The 21941-nt window shown below is 40.4% G+C and overlaps 1 protein-coding gene across 2 annotated transcripts in view; it reads left to right on the top strand.

Annotated features, from left to right (window-relative positions):
• Positions 1-21941, top strand: part of SYNE1 (spectrin repeat containing nuclear envelope protein 1) — a 445623-nt gene that overhangs the window by 148149 nt on the left and 275533 nt on the right. For both annotated transcript variants that reach the window (XM_066248218.1, XM_066248216.1), the window contains 12 exons: positions 732-875; positions 3373-3546; positions 5642-5800; positions 6309-6473; positions 6821-6955; positions 8404-8562; positions 8760-8968; positions 9930-10038; positions 12183-12347; positions 16225-16392; positions 17879-18049; positions 19178-19318. In XM_066248218.1, coding sequence (XP_066104315.1) covers positions 732-875; positions 3373-3546; positions 5642-5800; positions 6309-6473; positions 6821-6955; positions 8404-8562; positions 8760-8968; positions 9930-10038; positions 12183-12347; positions 16225-16392; positions 17879-18049; positions 19178-19318 — 1899 coding nt within the window. The remainder of the gene's footprint in view (positions 1-731; positions 876-3372; positions 3547-5641; positions 5801-6308; positions 6474-6820; positions 6956-8403; positions 8563-8759; positions 8969-9929; positions 10039-12182; positions 12348-16224; positions 16393-17878; positions 18050-19177; positions 19319-21941) is intronic.

Raw genomic sequence — 21941 nt, 5'->3', positions numbered from 1 at the left:
TTTTTAATTTGGAGAATGTTTTCTACAACCAAATTATAAAGCGCTGCAAGAAAGCAGGATTCTATGGATAGCGCTTCTGCATAAATGTCCGCAGCCGTAAAGGATTTACAAAATGAATCATGCCACTTAAGTGTTCTGAACACCCTACAGCTCTCAGAATGAAGTAGTGAAAGAATGTTTAATGACATGGAAAATTTTTCTAATATACTATTGAATGAGAAAAGCAAAAAATTAGTATTATCCTTTTTTTATATATAAAAATTAAAAATGGGTGTAAACACCTACAGGAAAACGCAGTAATGATGGGATGAGGGCTCTGGTTACCACTGTGTGAGACTAATTTAAATATTTTTTACCCTAATTTATCTCTATTTAATAAGTGTTTTTTGCTTTAAAGTGAGAGGAATTGCCCCAAACTGTTAATATGCATTTAATAGATACACTGTTTGCACACTATGCTAACACGTATGTTGAAAGTGCGAAGATCACTTCACCACATGTCGACTTAAGGATTTCCGCTTACTTTTATTAAACAGCTTTTATTCACCTGTATGAAATTACCAACCTATAATATATTAGTAACGAAGGAAAGCAAACATTGGAATACAAAATTTTATTGTAAATATAGAATTTTATGCTACATACTGACTTTTGCCTAGCCTCCTGTGAAATCCTGTAATTAAAAGGAAATGTACCCTGTGTTAATTGAGTTGTTTCCATGATCCATGCAGGATATTGAGCAGAGGATCCCCGTGATGGATGCTCAGTACAAGATAACCACAAAGACAGCGCACCTCATCACCAAAGAGAGCTCCCAAGAGGAAGCCAACGAAATGTTTGCAACCATGGCTGGGCTCAAAGAGCAGCTAGCCAAGGTGGGGAAATACTGCAGCAGGACACCCTGTGTGGGACAGACACTGCCTGTTTCTCACCTTACACCTGCTCTGTCACTTATGGGCAAATTGTGCACTTGTGACCAAATCATGCTATTGTTTCTTATTGTGATTTTGATTTAGTTACTTTGTCATATAGTAACTATGGTATAAGTGTTTAAAATGAAAAGCTGGGGCTTAACCAACTGCTACCTCTACCTCCGTTCATTTAGAAGTATTAACAGCTGTATTTCAATAGAAAGATAAGCCTCTTGGTGGGGATGGGAGTGAAGAGGGGACCTATTAAGTGAAATAAAATAAAAGGGGGAGAAGTAAAGGAGGAGGAAGAGGAAGAGGAAGAGATAAGATATTTAAATGAGAAAGAATTCCAAAATGCCGTATTTTTGAGAATGTCTGAATGTACCTTTTTATGTTATTTTCTGCTTGCATTGCCACAAAGCAGTGGCAATTCTGCCTTGTTCATCTCTCACAGCTCACCTTATACTTAAAATATACATATTTATGCCACTTCTGTACAGGGAACTCAGTGAATATCAAGCATTAGTCATACGTCTTTTTTTATTCTATTGAGGGATTTCCCTTAAAAGCTTTAGAAGTTCCACTGAATTTTTTATGTGTCTAAGGTTAAATTTTATGAAGATTGTATTGTTTGCAGAGTTCATTTAGATTGGATAATTAATTTCTGATAAAAAAAAAGTGATTATATAAATGAATTAAAAAAAAATTCTACACTGGAGAATTGGAAGATAGCCCTGGCCAGATAGTTCAGTTGGTTAGAGCATCATCCCAATGTCAAGATTGCCGGTTTAATGGGTTCGATCTTGCATCAGGGCACAAACAAGCATCAACCAATGATTGCATAAACAAGTAGAACAGCAAGCCAATGTTTCTCTCTCTCTCCACCTCTCCTTCCCCCTCTCTCTCTGGAATCAATCAATACATTTTTTTAAAAGAATAGGAAAATGGGGATAAAGAAAAACCTGTAAACTAGGAGAGAAAGAGAAGGAGCAAATAACCTATATGAAACCAGCAACAGGGTGAATAACAGATGGGTGAATGTAGGAAGAATGATGGTCATGAAAAAATCAGAAATTCATTTGTCAAAGTGATACATATTAAAATGTTAATTTTTTTTTTTTTTGTATTTTTCTGAAGCTGGAAACGGGGAGGCAAGTCAGACAGACTCCCACATGCACCCGCCCGGGATCCACCCGGCACACCCTCCAGGGGGCGATGCTCTGCCCATCCGGGGTGTCGCTCTGTCGCGACCAGAGCCACTCTAGCGCCTGGGGCAGAGGCCAAGGAGCCATCCCCAGCGCCCAGGCCATCTTTTGCTCCAATGGAGCCTTGGCTGCGGGAGGGGAAGAGAGAGACAGAGAGGAAGGAGAGGGGGAGGGGTGGAGAAGCAGATGGGCACCTCTCCTATGTGCCCTGGCCGGGAATTGAACCTGGGACTCCTGCACGCCAGGCCGACGCTCTACCACTGAGCCAACCGACCAGGGCCTTAAAATGTTAATTTTTAATTCTTTTTGTATTCATATTGAAATAATGAGTATTTAAAAAGGGGCTCAATCCAAGTCAACATTGCCACTGCTCTAGGTGTAGCATCTTGCTAGTTTTGTGGTGGGTCCCAGAAGGATTTATAAAGCACCCTGGTTTTTATACATGTTAACACATTCCCTTTATTTTGTTCAAAGTAATGTCAGCACCTCCTTATTGCAGTGGACACTACAAGTGTATAAAGATGAGTGGCAGGTAAGGGCTGGGCCAGAGCAGACTAAGGAGATGGCCCCTGACGTGGGGACCTTCGTGAATAAATTGGTCTATGACATGAGCTCGTGGGACGAGTAGGGTGTCAGTTGGCAGGCTGTGTAATCCATGGAGCTCAGAGGAGGTCAGAAAGCACAAGGTCTGTCTGGGAAGAAGGAGTCAAGTTTGTAAGTTTGTCTGAAGTTAAGAGCTGACAGAGCAGAGTGCTTTTGTGGGGGGGCATTATAAGGAAATCGATGTTGCATTCACCTTTCCCACATTTCCCTAGTGTTCTTGGTATATTCTTCAGAGTTCTTGAAAATAAAGTTGGGAGGCACAGGCTAGTCTAAATAATGCAATTCGTGACTATCTTCGGTCACATTCTGAGGCTAAACTGAAGGTGGGTTGCGCAGTTTATGAAAAGCATGACACCATCTGGTTTACTAACAACAGCATTAAAAGGGAAAATGTAACCAAGATGGATTATAGAGACATATTTTCACGAGACAACTCTAGCATGTATTTAGCTCCATGGTGTAGTAATATTGCTCTGTGTATACCAATTTAGCAATACATAAGGACTGTCGTTAAACAAATATCTTTGGAGATCTATAAGCACAAATAATGTCACCATCTCACTAAAGAAAGGGATCCTGAGGGCTGTGAACAGCGCCCTGAGCTTTTGGCTCTTACTGGCTTTGATGGAATTTCCATCTTTGTATTTTTAAAGGTCAAAGAACGTTACTCCCCACTCCTTTATGAGTCTCAACAGCTGTCAACACCCTTGGAGGAATTAGAAAAGCAGATGACGTGCTTTTATGACTCACTCGGGAAAATCAATGAAATTATAACAGTTCTTGAGCACGAGGCACAATCTAGTGCTCTTTTTAAACAAAAACATCAGGTAAGACAAGAAATCTCTTCGAGGAGACATGGTTATTTTAAAGCATGTGTAATAAGATTGAGATAGTGTTTAAGGTGATAGAAATTCAATAAGGATAAGAAAGAAACATTTTTCTAGGATAATACTGCCAACGCAAAACAAAAATACATTTTGTCCAAAGGTAATAACCCTGTTCGCTACAGATAAAATAAAAAAAAAATTATATATGTATATGTGTGTGTATAGATATAGACATATATATAATCTGGTTTTATTTATATCTATATATATATAATATAGCTTTATAAATAACTTTTAAAGTTTATATATTTAAATATATGTAAAATAAATAGTTGCATTTCATTTCTATCAAGTGTTTATAGTCTGTGTCTTGTAAGACCTTTTCTTTTGGTCTGTTTACCAATGATAAAATTCTGAAAATTTATTTGGAGTGATTGTCATTTCTGTTTGTCTTATTTTTAGTTAGCCCTTACCTGCAGACCAGGCTCCCAGTGAGTGCTTCAGTTAATTGACTTAGTTGCTTTATTGTAAATGAACTAATCCATCAGGGGAGGGTGAAACTAAGGGGCATAAGGTTTGCCACTGCACTCACTGACATAGGTTTGTGGAAGGGAGGCGACACCAGCTCATAAGAAGAGCAGAGAGTATCGGAAGTGCGTCACACAAGTATTCAGATCCTAGGTCTGATACCACAAGTTACAGAGCCTTGGTTAGCTTTTATTTCGTCACCTTAAAATACCTAAGTTGAGAGCTTGTTGTGGAGATGACATCAGATTTTCTATAATTAGCTTAGCACATAATATATACTCTATAACGGCTAGCAATTATTATTATTGATTATAAAGAGACAATGATTATACCAACACCTGATTTTAACGGGTTCTCATCATATTGGATAAAGATTATTTTCCATTTTGAGTCATAGTGCCATTTCTTGCCTTCCCAAATTGCTATCAGTTACCATCAAAGAATCTTTCCACAATGAAAATATTAATATTTAATAACAATAATATCTTTCTGTTTTACTCTTTTACCTCCTAAATCTTCAAAAGGGAAAACTATATCCTTATTCCGTTTTGCCAAAACAAAACAAAAGTTCTGCTTTTAATATTGGAATCCAGATTACCCAAACTAGTATCCAAATGAGCCATTTGAAATATTTTTCCAAAGCTGTTGAGGATGTTGAAATGTGAATGGTGTGGATTCACATCAAAAAATGATGGTCCGCCTTGGGCTGGGCTGGATAATTTCCATGCTGTCTGCTGCAGAAGTCACTAAGAAGCCAGAGTACAAATCGGAGGTGGAGCGACTTATGTCATCATCGCTTCTGGTCCTGCAAATGTATATCGGCTGCGAATCCTCTCAATCCCGTTGGTCTGCCGCCTTTTGTGGTTAGGCTCTGGGGTCCACCATTTTACCAATGAGGTTGATAACTTGTGAACCTTAGAATTCAAATGGTGTCTGACCTGTGGTGACGCAGTGGATAGTGTTGACCTGGAATGCTGAGGTCGCCAGTTCAAAGCCCTGGGCTTGCCTGGTCAAGGCACATATGGGAGTTAATGCTTCCTGTTCCTCCCCGCTTCTCTCTTTCTCTGTCTCTCCTCTCTAAAATGAATAAATAAATAAATAATAATTTAGAATTCAAATGGTGTGCATTTTAGTATACTTCTGCATCTGACTCAGTCAAGTATAATTTGCTTTGGTGTTAAATTTATTCAGTCGGATTAAAACCTGCTATGCAGATTAATTTCATTATTGTTTGCTCAGGAAACCCTAGGCCTGTTGGTTAGAGAAATACAGGCACCGGCCAATTCTGATGCTCTGTCATTCTCTTGTAATGAGATGGGCATGAAATATTATAAAATCTCAAAATCCTCAGTGTGACATGTAAATGCCTTCTAGAAAAAGCCCTGACTTCAGTGATGGCTTAAAATTCTGAAAAGAAATACCTCTCGGTGCTGTTGATTTTCTGTGTTGCTGGTGAAAAGTCTCCAAGCTGTATAATGCTGTTCTTGTTATTTTGTAATGGTTGTTCTCTTTCTTCCTGTTTTTTGCCTTTTACATGACGATCATGGTGGGTTTCCTTTCTTTGTAGGAACTGTTGGCTTGTCAAGAAAGCTGTAAGAAAACCATGACACAGATTGAGAAGGGCAGCCAGAGTGTGCAGAAGTTCGTGACCGTGAGCAACGTGTTGAAGCACTTTGACCAGACAAAGCTACAGAGACAGATTGCAGATGCCCATGTTGCCTTTCAGGTAAGTCTCTTCCTGCTTTATGATGTGAGCGAGGGCCTGACCTGTGGGGGCACAGTGGATAGGGCATCGACCTAGAGCACTGAGGTCGCCATTTTGAAAACCTGTGTTTGCCCGGTCAAGCCACGTATGAGAAGCAATCAGTGAACAACTAAAGTGAAGCAACTATGAGTTGGTACTTCTCATTCCTACCTCTTCTTCTGTAAAATCAATCAATAAAATATATATTTTTTTAAATGTGAATGAGAGACAACACAATGAATAAGGACACGCAGTCACCGTGGTTACTGCTTTCACGCTTGCTAAATGTCTCACTTACCGATGTTTGGAAACCAAAGTTTTACTTCTTCTTTCTCTAATACTAATATTCATCAATATGAAAAGGGGTTAATTATTCTCATTATAACAAAATGTATTCCTCCCGCGTGTCTTTTTAAAGAAACAATGTTGTTTAACACAATGACAGTTTAAATAACGACAGAGCATCCCATTATTATTTTTATCAATCAAGAATATGGTCAAGAAAACCGGAGACTGGAAGAAACACGTGGAAACCAACAGTCGCTTGATGAAGAAGTTCGAGGAGTCTCGGGCAGAGCTGGAGAAGGTGCTCTGGGTGGCTCAGCAGGGCCTGGAGGAGAAGGGGGACCCGGAGGAGCTCCTGAGGAAACACACTGTGAGTCTACCCCAACACCGTGCAATCAAGCCTTTAGGGTCTCCCATTGGCCTTCCAGAATATTCTACCAAACTTGAAAACTGCAATTATTATTTTGTTTTTTTTTCCTAAAAATTAAAAGCACTAGTTGAATTTTAGATGTGGTGGCTTCTGAGTCATGACTCTAGATGATTACAGTTCAGTTCTGAGAGTGTGTGTGTGTGGGGGGGGGCAGTAGTTGTCTGGAGGCTTTGAAGAGGCAGCAATGGGCTAAGAGGCCTGTGCCGAGGTGTGACTGCTGCCCTGGACGGGCCCGAGGCCACCTTTTATTCTGCCTAGCACGCTTCACCCCTGTCCCCCTGTGTCAGGAGTTTTACAGTCAGCTGGATCAGAGGGTGCTCAATGCCTTCCTGAAGGCATGCGACGAGCTCACAGACATCCTGCCGGAGCAGGAGCAGCAGGGCCTGCAGGAGGCGGTCAGAAAGCTCCACAAACAGTGGAAGGTGAGCCGGGGCGTGGTGGGCACAGGGCGTCCTGGGCGCTGGGAGAGAGCTGAGGGCGTGAGGGTCAACTGGACGAGGAATTCAGAAACTCAGGAGACTCACCAGAGCTCCTTCTCCCATTGGGGAAAAAAAAGAGAGAACTTGAATAGAACTTGATAAAAATGATAAAACTGTGTTCTTCCTGTTTTTTAATGAGAATTTATTATCAGATTATTGAAGAGTACTCTCTCATTTCTTTCCTGATATATATATTTTTTTGAGCAGGAATAATAAAGGTGTTTAACTAACTCAGCAACATTAGTAAACTCTTCTCATCTGAATAATGTTAGGTATATTACTGAAATCTTACCTAACGTAATCTATACATATATGTATTTGCCTTGGTTAAGGATTCAATGATGACCTAAGCATAATCCTTTCCCCCAAAGAGCTTAGAGCAGGGGTCCCCAAACTACGGCCCGCGGGCCACATGCGGCCCCCTGAGGCCATTTATCCGGCCCCCGCTGCACTTCCGGAAGGGGCACCTCTTTCATTGGTGGTCAGTGACAGGAGCATAGTTCCCATTGAAATACTGGTCAGCTTGTTGATTTAAATTTACTTGTTCTTTATTTTAAATATTGTATTTGTTCCCATTTTGTTTTCTTACTTTAAAATAAGATATGTACAGTGTGCATAAGGATTTGTTCATAGTTTTTTTATAGTCTGGCCCCCCAATGGTCTGAGGGACAGTGAACTGGCCCCCTGTGTAAAAAGTTTGGGGACCCCTGGCTTAGAGAATGGTAAAGGGAGATGATTCATCATAAATAATTGAAGTATAATACATAAGAAGCCCAGAAAAGCATCAGCAATATATTTAAGAAAGCTTTCAAAGAGAGAGGAGGGCCCACTTGGAAACTAACATCGAGCGAATCAAATGATCAGTTCTAAGTGAGGATCATAGGAGAAGTGGAGATCTGGGGGGGGGAGGGGCTTGAGGGTGAAACAGTATCTCTTCCAATAACTCCGCCTACTTAGCTTCCTTGCCTTCCCCCTTTGTGTCCTGGGCGTGGTATCTCTCCTCCCTACCTCACAGGGTGGTTGACAGAATTAAAGGGACACATGCTGGGGAGAGGGTATGAGGCCTCCGTCTGTGATTTAAATCTAGACTCAGATCGACCTTTTCCTACGTACCCCTCAGCCTCAATGGTCTAATCTTGGAAATAGGAAGGTGGCTGCTGCAGGGGCCATGATAATGATGGAATAGCATGATCACTGCCTACCCACCGTGGGATGGAAGGATTCACGTGGCCCCCGTGCTTGGAGGGGCACAAAGCCCCGAGGCAGGGTGCGGGCGGTACTGGTGCTATCCGTGGGCCCCAAGGGGACTATCCTTTGGCTTTTGTCACTTCCGTTAGAAATGTACATAGTAATGGAGTCATATTTTTTCTGAATCTTCCTGTGAAATGTAGGATCTTCAAGGAGAAGCCCCATATCATTTGCTTCATCTGAAGATCGACGTGGAGAAGAATAGATTCTTGGCCTGCGTAGAAGAATGCAGAACCGAGCTGGACCGGGAGACCAGGCTGGTGCCCCAGGAAGGCAGTGAGAAGATCATTCGAGAGCACAGGGTACATCACACATCCCCCGGGGACCGTCATGCAAAGTCACATTGTCACTTAAAGGCTGTAACTGATACTGCGGTTTGAGTCCGGAGACACTAGATAACATTGATAGTCTAAGGAATCTTCCTTTGGTTTTTCTGTGAAAATATACAAGGATTGTCTGGCTTCTCACGGGGATGATATAAATGTTTATTGTTCATTAGATTTTCTTCAGTGACAAAGGTCCTCATCATCTCTGTGAGAAAAGATTGCAGCTCATTGAAGAACTGTGTCTGAAGCTCCCAGGCCGGGACCCCGTAAGGGACACACCTGGAGCCTGTCATGTGACCCTCAGAGAGCTCAGAGCCTCCATCGATGGCACCTACACGAAGCTGGTGGCAGACCCTGACAAGTGGAAGGACTACATCAGCAGGTAGTCCTGGAAGTGCCCTAGACAAGAACTTAGTCCGTCTAAATTCTCTTCAGTCAGAGATGATTGCAGAACAAGAGAGAGCATATGTTTCCTCTTGTGCCATAAAGAAAATCTGATTGTATGATGCCGCCCGTGCTCTTGTATAGAAGTGCTTCACTCAGTAGAGAGAACGGGTCTCAGTCGGGAACGGCGAAGCCCCTTGTTTCCACAGGACTCAGATGTGACCTCTATGAGGCAGGGTTGCTTCTCCTCTTTGTCTTGGATTGCTGCCCACCTCCCGAGGGGGACTCCTGACTGTTTAGGGTCATGTCTCACTCTGGTGGGGACACGCGCGCCAGACCACAAGTGGTACTATCCTTAACTCGGGAGCTTGGGCCCCGGACGGAACCAGCGTTTTCCTCCGCTAAGCTCTGCCAGGCCTGCTTTTGTTTCCCTCAAGTTACTGAGCACTATGGTGGCCACCCTACCCTGAGCTTCCTGTTTCTTTTTTTTCTTTTTTTTTTTTACACAGACAAAGAGTCAGAGAGAGGGATAGACAGGGACAGACAGACAGGAATGGAGAGATGAGAAGCATCAATCATTAGTTTTTTGTTGTGCGTTGCGACACCTTAGTTGTTCATTGATTGCTTTCCCATATGTGCCTTGACCGCGGGCCTTCAGCAGACCGAGTAACCCCTTGCTCGAGCCGCGACCTTGGGCTCAAGCTGGTGAGCTTTTGCTCAAACCAGATGAGCCCGCCCTCAAGCTGGCGACCTCGGGGTCTCGAACCTGGGTCCTCTGCATCCCAGTCTGACTCTCTATCCACTGCGCCACCGCCTGGTCAGGCTCCTGTTTCTTTAAGGAACAGTTTCCAGAAAACATGTTCATCTCTGTGCTAATCACGTGATTGTTAAGTTTCTGTGAATGAATTCGAGGTAGATGCGCACGCTAAGCGTCCGCTGTGCTCTCCCTGTTCTTTCAGGCTGTCCGAGTGCTCATCCTGGATCTCGGCAAAGGAGGCGCAGTTGAAGGGGATGAAGAGCGAGGCCATAGATACTTCCAGCCATGGAGAGGTCAAACGGGTTGTCGAGGTGAGCTCTGGGACATTTTTTTGATACTGGAAAATTTTCATTAACTAAAAAATAAAAGATAATCGAACTGATATCTGTTTTATTTCCTATAAGAAATTTAGTTTCCCAAAATGAACTTAAAAATAAGTCTACTCATGGCCCTGGCCGTTTGGCTCAGTGGTAGAGTGTCGGCCTGGCGTGCAGAGGTCCTGGGTTCGATTACCAGCCAGGGCACACAGGAGAGGCGCCCATCTGCCTCTCCACCCCCGACCCCTCCTTCCTCTCTGTCTCTCTCTTCCCCTCCCGCAGCCAAGGCTCCATTGGAGCAAAGATGGCCCTGGCGCTGGGGATGGCTCCTTGGCCTCTGCCCCAGACGCTAGAGTGGCTCTGGTCGTGGCAGAGCGACGCCTGGAGGGGCAGAGCATCGCCCCCTGGTGGGCAGAGCGTCGCCCCCTGGTGGGCGTGCCGGGTGGATCCCGGTCGGGCGCATGCGGGAGTCTGTCTGACTGTCTCTCCCCATTTCCAGCTTCAGAAAAATACAAAAAAAAAAAAATCTACTCATGTTACTGTGGGAACTATAGGGATTTTTCCTCGTAAATCATTGCTGGCTTTGAGCTTTCGTCCTGCTCAGTGGGCGGTGCCTTTACTGCGCCTCTAGCGGGTAGGGAGTCCTGAGCAGAACTGCACACGTGGGAGTGTCACACAGTGGAGATGTAAGAGCTGTCACAGAGAACAAGAACACTGTCGGGTTTTTATACAACACATTTCAGCCATCTGAAAGCCAGGTCACAGACAATGAGGGATTTGGACAAGGTCTCTATTCTTTCTGTCACATTCAGCCAGGATTGATCAGCCCCTGTGAGCTTGGATACAGCCTGATAGCCCAGCTGTGGCCGAGCCTCAGGTCCAAGCCAGTTAGCATTCTATCAATGGCACAGGGCAACCTTCTGCTTAGTTACCTCTTAACATCATAGACGCACGCTATTGTGATAATTCTTTATCTTCCCGGGCTTTGAACTCCTTCAAGTCACAGAGTTGCCATTAATGAGAACATTATTTATTATCTCTAGGTTTCACTTTTTTATATTAAAATTGTAATCCCCTTAAATGCTAGGGAAGTTCAATAATGTTGTGCGTTATCCATGGAAGGGTATCTATACAGGGTGGCACAAAAGTAAATGTACAGTTGTTCATATGGAAAAAGATATACAGGTTATGACTGTTACCACAGCTTTATTAACTGTGTCTCATGTTCTCACGGCTATAAACCTACTTTTCCCTACCTTGTATTTACTATGGCTGCTATTATAGTACAAAAATAAGTTCCCATTGTAGAATGAAGAGCTCACTTGCCTCTGGAACTGACTGACTCTTTCTGGCTGGTACGCTTGTGTCCTGTAAGAGCCTCTGAAACAAAATACATGGCTGAGAGCACTCTGAACTCGTGCTCCGCAGAGCGGGTGTAGGAAGGAGAGGCTGCCCAGATTACCTACAGAGGCTGAAGCCCCAGACTCTTTCTGGCATTGTCTTGGCTGATAAACCTTCCCTTCCTTGATTAGAGTTGTGATCCTGTTTGTGTGCCTTACTATCTGGTGTATTGATTTCTAAAAGCTAACAAAAATGAGGCATAAAATATGAGTTAATGAACTTAAAATAAATTTTTGTGTTATTGATAATCATGATATTCAACAAGTAAACTCTTCAATAAAAGAATTAGCTAACTAAAAAAAAAAAAGATTATTTTTTCTTTTCAAAAAATACCATCTTCTTTCCAGCTCATGGAAAGTAAGATAACAAAGTATATTAATATATTTCTATTTTTGATTTCACATATTCTTCTTCGGTACTTTTAGAAGTGTCTTTGTTATAATCAGGGAATCTGTAAGTATCTAACCATATAATAATGAAGGTAAGTTTTTGGTAAAGAGAGTACTGAATTTACACATAAAGTATTGGCATTGGAGAAGCATTTCTTTGTCGCACTGGTACACTTTTGTTAAAGATCTGAACAAAGTGAAATAAGCAGGCACTCCATTGCGGCATGAATGTCTGGCATTTCTACCTGTTACACCTTACATACCTTCTTAGGTTGAATCTTTTCTTTTGCTGGAAAGTTATGATTGCACAATTGCCTTTTGTTCATCAGAAGTGTTCTTTTGTTCCAGGAGATAAGAAATGGTGTTACCCAAAAAGGCGAGACCGTCAGCTGGCTGAAATCCAGGCTGAAAGTTCTGATTGAAGTTTCTTCTGAGGATGAAGCCCAAAAGCAGGGAGATGAGCTGGCAAAGTTATCCATTTCCTTCAGGGCTCTTGTCACTTTGTTGTCAGAGGTATATATTGACTCACACCCTCAACAGTCCGTTCTGGGCGAGGAGTCTGGAAGGTCCTTTCTCTTTTGGTTGTAGTTTTATACATACGTTTATGAAGAAATCTTGGTTGAAATAGAATAGTTGACACTTATGTGAATATTGGTGGGAAAGATGAGTAGGATGTTTTAATGGTCTGTGCCATTACTGGATATGTTAGTTAAGATTAATGATCTATAGCTGAAGTACAAAGCTTATTAGATCCGTACTTTTTTACTCTTAATAAAAGCATTATTTTATAGTCAGTTTAAGGTGAGTCACGGAGGTTAAGAACTCAGGCTTGAGAGTCCAACAGGCTCAGAATTAGTTTAACTTTGATACTCCTATGTAATCTTGAGCTTGTCATTATTTCTCTTAAGCTTGTCATTTAATATATCTGGAACCTTCTTTTTCTTACTTTTAAAACAGAGCTAAAAGCATGCCAAAAGATAATGTCAAGAACTGAATTCAATAATGTATATCAGAGTAAATGCTCATAACTGACGCTTAGTAATAATAAAATAGCCAGTGTTTAGTCTGCAGCCCAGTAAAATCTCTTTTAGGCAAAATCTACTCATTTTAAACTCCTTGATATATATTTTTTTAAAAAATTGTTAATTCATTTTAGAGAGGAGAGAGAAAGGGAGAGAGAGACAGAGAAGGAGAGAGAGAGGAGAGAGAGACAGAGAGAGAAGGTGGGGAGGAGCTGGAAGCATCAACTCCCATATGTGCCTTGATCAGGCAAGCCCAGGGTTTTGAACCGGCGACCTCAGCATTTCCAGGTCGATGCTTTATCCTCTGCGCCACCACAGGACAGGCCTCCTTTATATACATTTTAATGTTTATATTTTTTTATAGATTAGAATATACACACCCATCTACGTCATTTCTAATAAGGCCACTTCCACACTCTATGAGAATATTTTTACTGACCGGGACCAGCTTGTTGTACAGGTCTAATGGGTTTGTGCCTGGATGATAAAGTGAGAATGTAAAGTACATAGAATAGATAGTTATCAGTATTTCTTGAAATCATTAATAAATTGCAAGAAATAATGATCAAGTGAATGACTACAAAGATCCTTGATTCTAAAGATCTGGAATTCTCACTAACTGTCCTCAGTGTAACAGTTTGTCGGGTAACCTTTTACATTTTTTTTTGTTTTTTTTTTTAATTTTTTATTTATTTACCAACTATTGTTTTTTTTATACATAAATTTTTATTAATTTTAATGGGGTGACATCAATAAATCAGGGAACATATATTCAAAGAAAACATGTCCAGGTTATCTTGTCATTCAATTATGTTGCATACCCATCACCCAAAGTCAGATTGTCCTCTGTCACCGTCTATCTAGTTTTCTTTGTGCCCCTCCCCCTTCCCCTCTCCCTCCTTCCCTCCCCCCCAAAAACCACCACACTCTTGTCCATGTCTCTTAGTCTCAATTTTATGTCCCACCAATGTATGAAATCATGCAGTTCTTGGTTTTTTCTGATTTACTTATTTCACTCCGTATAATGTTATCAAGATCCCACCATTTTGTTGTAGATGCTCCGATGTCATCATTTCTTATGGCTGAGTAGTATACCATAGTGTATATGTGCCACAGCTTCTTTATCCAGTCTTAAATATATATATATATATATATATATATATATATATATATTTTTTTTTTTTTTTTTTTTTTTTTAATTTTTTTTTTACAGTGATTAAAGCCTTTAAGCAAACTCTTGGCCAATACAAGAATCCATAAAAGAGTAGTGTCCTTAACATGTTCACCAAGTCCAAGTTGGCACCAACATCATTCCAAATCCCTGCGAATGCAACCTTTTACATTTTTAATCCATGTAGATCTGCTTCAGATTCTCATAGTGAATTTGCGTAAGCCAAAAATACTCTGAACTGCTTGTGATTTTACTTTTATGTTTTATATTTTGATGTGCAACATACAGTGGTCTTAAGGACTTTTGACAAATTTAAAACAGCGATACGATTAAGCAAATTTTGGAACCTAGCTATTTCAATTCTTTGATGACCCATGTTTCATAGCAGTAATCAAGTTTTGCTGGTTGTCAGTACCCATACTTTAAATGTAATTCTGATGTTATTCTTCTCTACCCTTTCTTTGGTCAAGAAGGGAAGAATGAAAGGATACAAAAAGTGAATTCCTATGCAGGTGATCCTGGATCCAGATCTACCACATGGTTTCAGTCATGTCAATAGATTAATCTATATTTTGTTACACACACACATCAGCACTTTGATAGCCTTTAAATTTAGAAATAATTATTCACCCTGACATTTTACCAAGACCATTTATTTGCTTTCTTCTTCAAGAACTCTGCTGAGGCCCTGGCCGTTTGGCTCAGTGGTAGAGCATTGGCCTGGCGTGTAGGAGTCCTGGGTTCGATTCCTGGCCAGGGCACACAGGAGAAGCACCCATCTGCTTCTCCATTCCTCCCCCTCTCCTTCCTCTCTGTCTCTCTCTTCCCCTCCCGCAGCCGAGGCTCCATTGGAGCAAAGTTGGCCTGGACACTGAGGATGGCTCTGTGGCCCCTGCCTCAGGCGCTAGAGTGGCTCTGGTCGCAACAGAGCGACACCCCGGGTGGGCAGAGCATCGCCCCCTGGTGGGTGTACCAGGTGGATCCTGGTTGGGCGCATGAGGGAGTCTAACTGCCTCCCTGTTTCTGGCATAGGAAAAATACAAAAAAAAAAAAAAAAAAAAAGAACTCTGCTGAGACTGCCTATGGGACCTTTACCAACAATCTACCTCTAACAAATGCATACATGAATTCTTTGCACACTCATATGTATGAAACATCTATATAATTTATATTAATATCCTTTTTGTTATTTAAACACTAGTGAGAACAAAAAAAGGGAGGAACAGAGAAAAATGAACATACTGTTCATAAAGATTTATTTAAAAGGACAGATTTGACTCATTCTGTCCTTCTTTTGATTATAATTTAGTATTTAAATTAATGTTGAACACCAAGTGTTTGCAATTGTGTGATGTAAGGAAAAAAGCTGTGGATTGGCAATGTGTAATGAAGAGTCACTTCTGTCAGCAGATTTCCTGAGATTTCCAGAGAGCTGAAGTGTGTGGTTTTCATAGGGTTTTTTTTCTGTTTGTTTGGAGAGCAGCATGCTCCAAGTTTCCTGGGACAAACTCAGAGCAGAAGGGGGTCCAAGGGAAAAATAACATGAGAGAAGGAGACCCTGGGAAGCTTCTGTGGAAGACACGTGACGATACCGTGTTAACATGACTCTCTTAGTGAAGATGGGGACGGATAAACTTTAAAAACAAAAATGCTGGCAAACTAGAAGAGAGAAAGCAGAAATTAGGCAGAAGAGACACTGAAAATGGAAGAAAATGACAAGGAAAAGAATCCATTAAAAAACCACAAAATTAGAAATTATATTGATGTTTTGTGTAGAAATATCAGAAGTGCATTTTCAACAAATACCCTTTCGTTCCTATTTTTCCTTTATACAAACTTTTTCTTTAAATAAAATAACTTTCTTACAACATGCTTTTTTTATAATTAAGTTTTAGTCATGAGATTGTAATTAAAGGAATCCAGGAGACATGTGTACAATGTATAGTTCTCTTATCCTGCCTTGCTTTCAAGGTCAAGTAGGGTTTTCATGTGGCACAGAGCACCATATCAAATGAGGCTTGCAACTTCCATGAGTGACTAGCAATTTAATAATAATTGAAACTATATACATAAGAATAAATGTTAAGGATCTGTGTATATATTTCCAGTTCAGAAAGACTTTACACATATTCTTTAAAAATGTAATATTACATGAGCATACAGTTTACAATTTTTTTGTGTGTGTGTGAAAACCTAGGTTGAAAAGATGTTAAGCAATTTGGGGGACTGTGTCCAGTACAAAGAAATAGTCAAGAGTTCCCTTGAAGAGTTGATTTCCGGTCCTGAAGAAGTCCAGGAGCAAGCGGAGAAGATCTTGGATGCTGAAAACCTGTTCGAAGCGCAGCAGTTACTTCTCCATCACCAGGTAGGATGCCTCTTTCCCCGGTGCTGGGTGTGAAAGGGTTGAGATGATCACTGACAGACCAGAGAGGGGAGTAGCATCCCCTGAACGAGAGCAAAGGAAAGGGGCGGGGCCAGGAGGCCGGGTGTGCAGGCAAGAACCCAGCTGAACGGTTAAAAGAACTTAGCACTTTTGCTCTCGCTGTTAAATATTAAATGTTTCAAAGATCCTATCCTGCAAGATAAATTCCCAGCCTGAGTGATTTGATGATACTAAAAAGTTCAAGAACTATTGTGGAGAGAAAGCTGACTTGGCTACGAAAACCTTCAGAAAACTTGCAAATTGTCCTTTTCATGAGGGAGACTGGAAGCATAGAGCTAATTGTACTGTATTTGAGATCAGTAGTCTTGTATGTTAAAATCAATATTCTTTTATGGTAAAATTTTCAGTTTATCATTTTGAATACACTGTAGTTTGGGAAATAATAGCTTACATGAAGTACCAGACCTTTCAGGAGAGTATGCTTGTATAGGATTAGAACTGGAAGTAAAGAAATTCCGGTACATATATTGATAATAAGCTATTTGTTTCGCATGTCAAACTCAATATAAGTGGGAGTATAATTCATATAAAGTATTGTAATGACAAAATTCTAGTTTACTTAATGCATAGCAAATGCTAGTTATATATAATGATATATAAAAATGGAAGTTACCCTAAAAGTCTATGGAAAATGGCAGCTTCTGGGCTTTCTAGATATACTTAATAATTCTAAAACGTCTGTAAATACAAAAAAGTTAATGCTTTATAGTACATTGTTCTCAATTATTATAAAATTTGTGTTTCAATTTACTTTAAGTCAGAGATATATGAGATTGTAGATATTTATATTAGTTCCTAAAACTTCACATTTCTTAAATCAGTTATGTGTGCGTATTTATTTGTGAAAATTCATGAACTGCACACTTGAGATTGGCACACCATTCTGTTTGTACATTATAACTCAACAAAACGTTTATTGTAATACATAACTTTCCCTAGATGTCTCAGCAGATTAATCATTCTGAATATGCCCAGGAGTTAAATTTCTTAATATTAGCACTTTTAGAGAATAAATGATTTTTTTAAACAGACTTAGAACTTTGTACGTTTAAGCAGTAAAATGATTATTTTAGAAGAATCATTTCTAAATAGTTTTGCCAAATTCCTTCTGGAGCATTGCATTACATGCTAAATGCTGTCTAAATTTGAACTCAATTGAAACACCAAGACCAAATTAATTATGTCGTTTACCATTAAAAACAAAATATTTATGAATAATGCCTGTCTATAAATAAATATTATTAATGCACAGTCCTTATTGCAGTTTTAACTGTTCATGTCAACTTTAAAACACACTTGGGGCCCACACGGCGTGAGGTCATGCTGTGTCGTACCTCTGCTAAAGCGCGGGCGTTCATGTCCCTGCCTCGTCGCTTAGAGAGTAACATGTATGTGCAAATGCTTCTAGCAAAAGACGAAGAGGATCGCCGCCAAGAAGATGGACGTTCAGCAGCAGATCACGCAGGCTCAGCAGGGAGAAGGCGGGCTGCAGGGCCCTGTCCAGGAGGAGCTGCGGAAGCTGGAGGGCACCCTGGACGGCCTGGAGCGCGGCAGGGAGAAGCAGGAACGCCGCCTACAGGTGGGAGCCTGCAGGCACAGGGCTGCCTGTGCTGCGCTCGCAGATCACCTCTCCCGTTAGTGCGAGAAAGCATTTCTTTGTTTCTGCCTCTGGGGCTCTAACGTTGTGTTTGACTATTTACAGGAGTGATCTTTTTGAAGCACCGCACCGATCTTACGAGATTGGCACTATCATTAGCAGATTTGCAAGTATTTGTGCCTGACAAAAGAAAGAGTTTGAGGACATGACTCACAGTCACAGAGCAGTGATCAATAATAAAGCTAGGATTTTTATTCACACTTGTCTGAATCCAGAAATTGATACTGAATTATTTCACCTTTCCGCAATCCAGCAGCCACATGGTTATACTTTACTGTGATCTTGACATATTACCTGAAATATAATTTTTGAATTTTCCCACCTGCTCACTGCCATTCCCTTCCTTCCTTTCTTTTTTCCCTTCTCCCTTCTGTCTCTCACTTTTTGTTCTCCATCCTCCCTCCCTCCCTCCCTCCCTCCCTCCCTCCCTTCTTTCCTCCTCTTCCTCCCCTCCAGAGAAATTCCGGTACATATATTGATAATAAGCTATTTGTTTCGCGTGTCAAACTCAATATAAGTGGGAGTATAATTCATATAAAGTATTGTAATGACAAAATTCTAGTTTACTTAATGCATAGCAAATGCTAGTTATATATAATGATATATAAAAATGGAAGTTACCCTAAAAGTCTATGGAAAATGGCAGCTTCTGGGCTTTCTAGATATACTTAATAATTCTAAACAGTTAAACTGCAAAACCTCTCCTCCTCCTCCTCTTCCTTCTTTCTTCTTTCTTCTCTTTTTACAGAATCTGAGAAGCTTTCTTTTCTTTTGTCCTTTATCTACATTTTAAATAATATCCTTAGATTTATAGGATGTTACAGCTGGCGGAAAACCCAATACTCTAGTCCACACCCAGTCTTCATGGAGGAGCTAAGTCCCAAGGGAAATCCTCAGAAGCCATCAGGATTACCTTTATTCAGTATAACTGTGTGAAATTTGAACAGAGGTGATTAGAAGTTGACAGCCTGACAAAGAATAACAGTATCTTGTGACACAGTTTGATAATTCATAACATCAAATGTTTGGTGTGTTTTTTTTCAAATTTAGGTCACATTAAGAAAATGGGAGCGATTTGAAACCAACAAAGAGACAGTGGTCAGATACCTTTTTCAAACAGGTTCCAGCCATGAGCGCTTCTTGAGTTTTAGCAGTTTGGAAAGTTTATCTTCGGAATTGGAACAGACAAAGGTAAAACAGTAAGACACAGAGTCCTTTGGTACTCACTATTCAGAAGGAAAACTGCATTTTCACTCCCTGTTACTATTAATTATTATAATTTTGCATGTAATCAATACTTAGTGTTTATCAATCATCTACTTCTGTATACACTGGTCAGGTTTCTCTGCGTAATGAAAACATCAGTAAGATTTAAACATCAAGAACTGAAAGAAACATTTCATTAAAGTGGGAAATAGTTCCCTAATAGATGAGTGCATTAATTTTTTCTTTCTGAACCCAGTGATATTTTTCCCTGAATCTCTAAGGTCAGATGATGACAAAGAAAAACAGAGTTTGGCGCAGATAGTGAGCATTCCTGTCGTGAGAAATGACATAATGCATAGAAGTGTTAGATAAGGGGATACTATGTTGTAAAGCAAAAATAAAATGAAACACAGCTGTAAAGCAGAGACTCTCTAAGCAACATGGAGCCCTTAAAGGTTTTTTGTTTTTTTTAAGTCATGCGATGAGAGTTATACTTTGGGGAGATGAGTTTCTAAGCCGGTGTAAAAAATTGAAAGTGTGAAAGACTAAGGTCATGGGGTCCAAGTAGAAAGTGATTGCACCTGTGCATTAATATGAGCATGAATTAGAGCAGAGAGGATGGCAGTGGAAATGGACCCAAGAGACAGTGCAGGAAAAGGAGATGTGCTACCCAATGTTCTGAGCCTGCAGAAGCAATGGGAGTGAGGTGGAAAACGGGAACGGTAACTGCTGATGGGGAAAGATGACCAACTCTGTTTTCCATGCGCTGAGTTTGAGGCTCCAGGGAACATCCAAGAGGTAGTATTGAGTAGTAGTCCTCCATGAGCTCCAGCCTGTATGCTAACGCCTTGGGCACTCAGAGCAAAGCAGTCCATTCCTACAAAGCACTTAGAGACTTGTTCAGGTTGTTTTGGTTCGGGTTTCCCTGTTTGGGGTTTATAAAAAGACTAAATTAGCATAAAAATGTGTTAGCCAATGTATAACAAAGAAGACTTGTTTATCTTTTATCCTTTGGAGCCTTTAGCAGGTAAATCCTTGTGCTTCTGCTTTCTTACCAGTGAAAGGCTTCTCTGTTTCATACTGGTAATCTTTTTATTATTTCTCCTATTATTAACTCACTGAGGAATTTGATGTTTCATAAGGCCACTGAACCTTTGAATTCTATATGATTTTCATCAGCCATTTAAGTAGAACATTATTTTAAATTTTAATTATTTTAAATATTAAAATATATCAAGCATTTTTTATAAATACAGCTATAGTTATTGGATTAATTATCATGTGGGGGTTCCACCCAGGTTCCATGCAAGGTTTCTGAAATCCTGTGGCTCTAATTCTTCTCAATCGATTTGTCAGCTACAGATGCAACACATGTAATCTTTTAGTCTTGTTATTAAAATTGTCCTTAACCAATGACCTTGTGTACTTTGGGATTGATTTAATAATGTCAACTAACATTTATGGAATATACACACACACACACACACACCACACACACACACGCACACACACTCTCTCTCTATGCTGGTCTAATCACTTGATGCTCATCATCTTCTTTAATTCCACTCTAACAATTCTAAAATATATGTACCATTGTTAATCTTGGATAAATGAGGAAGTATAAGGCGCATAGTTGTTAAAGAATTTATTCAAGATTTTAGGATTACTATCTGGAAAGGTTAGAGTTCAAATCCAAGAGGTCTGAGTCCGGAGCCCAGACCCTTAGCTACTTTTATTATAAAACTAGACCGCTTTTCTAATTATTTACATATGCTGCTGCACAAGCACTTATAAGCTAGAATAATTGTTCTTTGTTTCTTTGCTCATTGAGATTGTTAATACAGGCTTCATTCCAGTTGTAGCCCCTCAGCGGCTGTGCTAAGGAACTGGAGTGCTTGCTCTCTGCTGGGATGGGCAAGGATGTTCATGGCAGCACTACGTTTAATCTTCACAAAGGGCTTTACTGATGAGCTAAGGGAAATTCAGTGTCACGTGGCTCAAGGTCACACAGCTAGTGAAAGAGCCTGGTTTCCACTCCTGGATTATCTGATGCCAGAGTCTGTTCTTTCCTGCTGCGTCCTGCCGCCAAGGACATAGACATAAAACCTTCCAATATTATTCTGTTTCAGTTTAATTTGGTCTCTATCAGCACCATTCTGTTCTTTGGATCCCACAAAAAGCTCTTCGATTGAATGTATATAAACAGTTTCAAGCATTCATTTCTCCATGGTTTTTTCTTGGTTCTGGGAAGCACTAAAGGAAAAAAAAAATACTATTTTATAATTCTGTTCATGGGATTCTGAAAGATTATGCTGAGAATTCAGTCTTCACAATTGAATCTACAGTGATTGTAAGCTCACATATTGCAACAGTGTAGTGCGTGCTTATAGGCTCAGAATTTAAAGTTGTGACATTAGCAAATACTGTATTTTGGGATATAGTAAATCTGTCCTCCGTAAGGAAGCTGTACTTATTTTTGTTCTCATTGCAAGGTACTCTCCTGAAATAATGTTGATATTTCTATGAGGACATTAAGTCTTTCAAATGTGAAGTTGTAATAGGATTATGGAGTAACTCTATCTTATATGGAGTTATGTAGTAATTCTGG

The sequence above is a fragment of the Saccopteryx bilineata genome, chromosome 12 (assembly GCF_036850765.1).
Source record: "Saccopteryx bilineata isolate mSacBil1 chromosome 12, mSacBil1_pri_phased_curated, whole genome shotgun sequence".
Lineage (NCBI taxonomy): Eukaryota > Metazoa > Chordata > Mammalia > Chiroptera > Emballonuridae > Saccopteryx > Saccopteryx bilineata.
This window is presented reverse-complemented; position numbering and strand designations above follow the sequence as displayed.